The 3,524-nt window shown below is 35.9% G+C and overlaps 1 protein-coding gene across 1 annotated transcript in view; it reads left to right on the forward strand.

Moving 5' to 3' along the window:
- LOC106467343 (protein gooseberry-neuro-like) overlaps nucleotides 1-1,866 on the forward strand; it is a gene marked incomplete at both ends in the record, with an annotated part of 15,391 nt that extends 13,525 nt beyond the window's left edge. The window contains 2 exons of the mRNA XM_013927688.2: nucleotides 215-414; nucleotides 1,792-1,866. Coding sequence (XP_013783142.2) covers nucleotides 215-414; nucleotides 1,792-1,866 — 275 coding nt within the window. The remainder of the gene's footprint in view (nucleotides 1-214; nucleotides 415-1,791) is intronic.
- Nucleotides 1,867-3,524: the final 1,658 nt, after the last annotated feature.

Here is a 3,524-nt window from a genome sequence, read left to right on the forward strand (position 1 = left end):
TCTTTCACGACTTTCCCTTTATCCTTATATCACATTCTAATTCATCTTTCAGATAGCCCTCGTGTAGCTTTACGCGAAATTCAAAAAACAAACAAAACAAACAATGTATTATAATATATTATATTTGCCATATTTCGTCTGCAATGCAGAACTTTTAATTTCTCTGACAGAAACCCTAATTTATCTTCTGCCTGATCATTTGTTTTTGTTGTAGGCAACAATAGCAATAATAACTCTGATTATAAACCCGAATCAGGCATTCCACTCAAGAGAAAGCAAAGACGTTCCCGAACCACTTTTACCATGGAACAGCTTGAGGATCTAGAGCGTACTTTTGAAAGAACTCAGTACCCGGATGTGTCCACAAGAGAAGAGCTGGCCGAGAGAACAAAGCTGACCGAGGATCGTGTACAGGTGATGGAGTTGTTAAATGATTAATTTTTATAATATATACGTTTTTAATTCAACTGAATATTATCTGGTAGATTAATACAAACGTAAAAAAAAGAAATTTAAATAAGTCTGGTAAATACGTAATCTTAAGAGATTTGGAAACACTGTGTATGCTTCCATTTTTAGAAACCAAGTTTAGCTTTGGTGTTATTAAATATATATTTTACATTTTTTAAAGCTATTATGTTGCTTAGGATGAACATTTTTGTTTCGTCTCCCCAAAAAAACTTTCACACATAGCCTCTCGATTTATTCCCAACTCTGTTACTCTTCATAATTGATAAGTTTAAAGAATGATAAGGCTCCTGGACCAGATAATATTTCCCCAAAGGTTTTGAAGGAGTTCAAGAATTGGATACGTGGGGCACTTGCTGCTATTTTTTTGTTGCGAGGTAATATCTGTGGGTTATAATTTAAATCATAAGTGCAATTTTGAGAGCAATAACCTTAACAGTGTTATGGAAGAAAAGTATCTTAATGTTTTGGGTGATCGATTTCTTGAGCCATCCAAACAGTGTACTGTTGTTGGTAGTAGGGCAGATAGGATTTTACGTTGTATCCACAGAAACATTAAATATAAGTATAAAGAGGTAATAATTTATTTTTTATAGGTCACTGGTTAGGCCACATTTGGAATATTGTGTTCAATCTTGGGCTCCTTTCCTTAAAAAGTGAATTGAATTGTTGGAAAGAGTTCAGAGGAGGGCTACTGGGATAAAACCTGGAATGGAAAAGTTATCATGTGAAGACAAGTTAAGATCTCTGAAATTGGTTTCTCTTGGAAAAAGATGGGTCTGAGAAGATTGGATTGAGGGGGTTAAGATTGTCAAGGGGAATATTGTTAAGGGGAGTTAATAATGTCGCTACATCATCTTTGTTTTTTGTTTTTTTTTTGGTAATTAATGGTGAGAATGGTAGGACTCGGGGACACAAGTGTAAATTTTGGCAGGGTATGGATCATCTTTAAATTAACTAAAAATGTTTTAATTTTCTTAAGAGGGTAGTTGACATTTGGAATGGATTGGTTTCGTATGTGTTGGGTGCAGTAATTTTAAGGAGTTTAAAGAAAGGTTTGATAAAAATGTGAATGATAAAGGCTGGATTTGAGGCGTTTATTTTTTAGTTTAGTTTAATAGATTGGACGACCTACATAGACCAACAGGTCCCTTGTTGTCCTCACATATTATATCATAATAGAAATTTTTTGTGTTGAAATCAGTTTAGAACTCTATAGGTTTTCCTTCTTGGACGACATGTTGATATTTTTTGTCTTCTTCTCTGAATTTTTATCTTACTGATTTTTCTGTAGTTTCTTAATATACAGGATGTGTTTTGTAGATATGGTTCAGCAATAAAAGGGCACGATGGAGAAAACAGCTAGAGAAACACCATGTGACAAACTTCTGTTCTGCTTTACATCTGTCTACAGACTACATCCAGCTACCAACTTCAGTTACCACACATTGTCCACCAAGTATCGAGTCTAGTAACACTCTTCACCATTACGGTAAGTCAAACTTTTGAATTACGTCATTGTCATGAGAACAAATTCAAGTTTTTATATGTTAATTGTTTAAACTGTCGCTGCAAATACATTGTATTTTAAATGCATTTAGAAATAAACCATAATATTCTAATCTTTACACTGATATTAACTGATTAAGCATGCACGAATTCAGAGCCCATCATAATTACTGCTAAATCACTCGGCGAATTGGATGTACAGTTTGTTTTAATGCTACCACATGCTTAGAAGCTTTTGTCACTTATTCTAAGTGTTTGGGTAAACAAACCATATAAAATGAATTAATATGTGATTATCCAAGCAATGTTTCATTTCGTGCTTCTTATATGTGGTTCGTGTGTTAAATATTCAGGATTAAGACCATTTTTTTGGTATCTAAAGCTTGTATTTATATAAAACCTAAGAAAATCCATTATTTCCATCGTCAGAGCATGTGTTGCCGCAAGTCACGACGTTACATATATGTAAGGTCAAAATCTGAAGCTCCTCCAGTAGCTCAGCAGTAAGTCTGTAGGCTTATAACGCATAAAATCGGGTTTCGAAACACGTGATGGACACATTATGTAACTTTGCTCTTAACAACAAACAAATAGGCAAAAACTGAAGGCGTGAAAAGCAGAAATAAAAAGAGACAGCGTCCCCTGTAGAGTGACATAGACACTAGTTCCAAATGTTGAACCATCCATGTCACTCCCCAGGGGACCTTTGTCTGTGTGTGTGTGTCTGCCTTTCACGCCTTCATTTTTTTATCGATCTTAACCAAGCTTAGGAAGCGTCCTTCGGGCCTTCCGAGGGTTATATAGGCGAGTTGGCATTCGAAATCTGGCCCCATATCAACCCAGGGAACTCTTTCTGTCTATGAGGCCGCTTTTCATGCCTTCAGTTTTTGATTGATCTAAACAAAATGTGGCATTTCCCCTTAGGGCCCATTATATATTCCCCATACTATTCTAACGAATATTCTATAAATTTTCAAAGGCACTCTTAGGGCACAACAGGGAGTGACATAGGTGGTGTCGGCGTTCGGATTTGGCCCTCTACGTCACTGCTCGGAGGACCCTGAGTGGGTACATCATTTAGTAATTAACTATAGCTGTATATTAAATATGTTTTACAGATAACCCAAATTGGCCACGCCCACATCAAACATTCACCAATCATGGAGCTTTCAGCCTTCAGATGCAGCAAGAACTGTCTCAGATGTCACATTTTTCCAATCCTTCCTTTACAACTGAAGCTTGTGCTAACCAAGAACCATCATCTCAACAGGTAAGTACATTCGGAATGGTGTATTTCAGTGTTTTACACTCACAAAAAAGAAACCTATCATTCTATAGGTATTTGAAGAACTTTTAGCATTTCGTCACAGATTAATTCTTCGTATTGTTAGCCGACACTGGGTAGCTGGTACATAATCGAATAGAGTTGTTTAAACGTTTGTTGATAGGTTTATTTTTTGTGAGTGTAAAACTTAAATACACCATTTCGATTTTCGATACGTCACTACTATAAAGGCTTGGTTTGGTCTCTTATTTCATTGGTGGTA

Source organism: Limulus polyphemus, unplaced genomic scaffold (assembly GCF_000517525.1).
Source record: "Limulus polyphemus unplaced genomic scaffold, Limulus_polyphemus-2.1.2 Scaffold2578, whole genome shotgun sequence".
Taxonomy (NCBI): domain Eukaryota; kingdom Metazoa; phylum Arthropoda; class Merostomata; order Xiphosura; family Limulidae; genus Limulus; species Limulus polyphemus.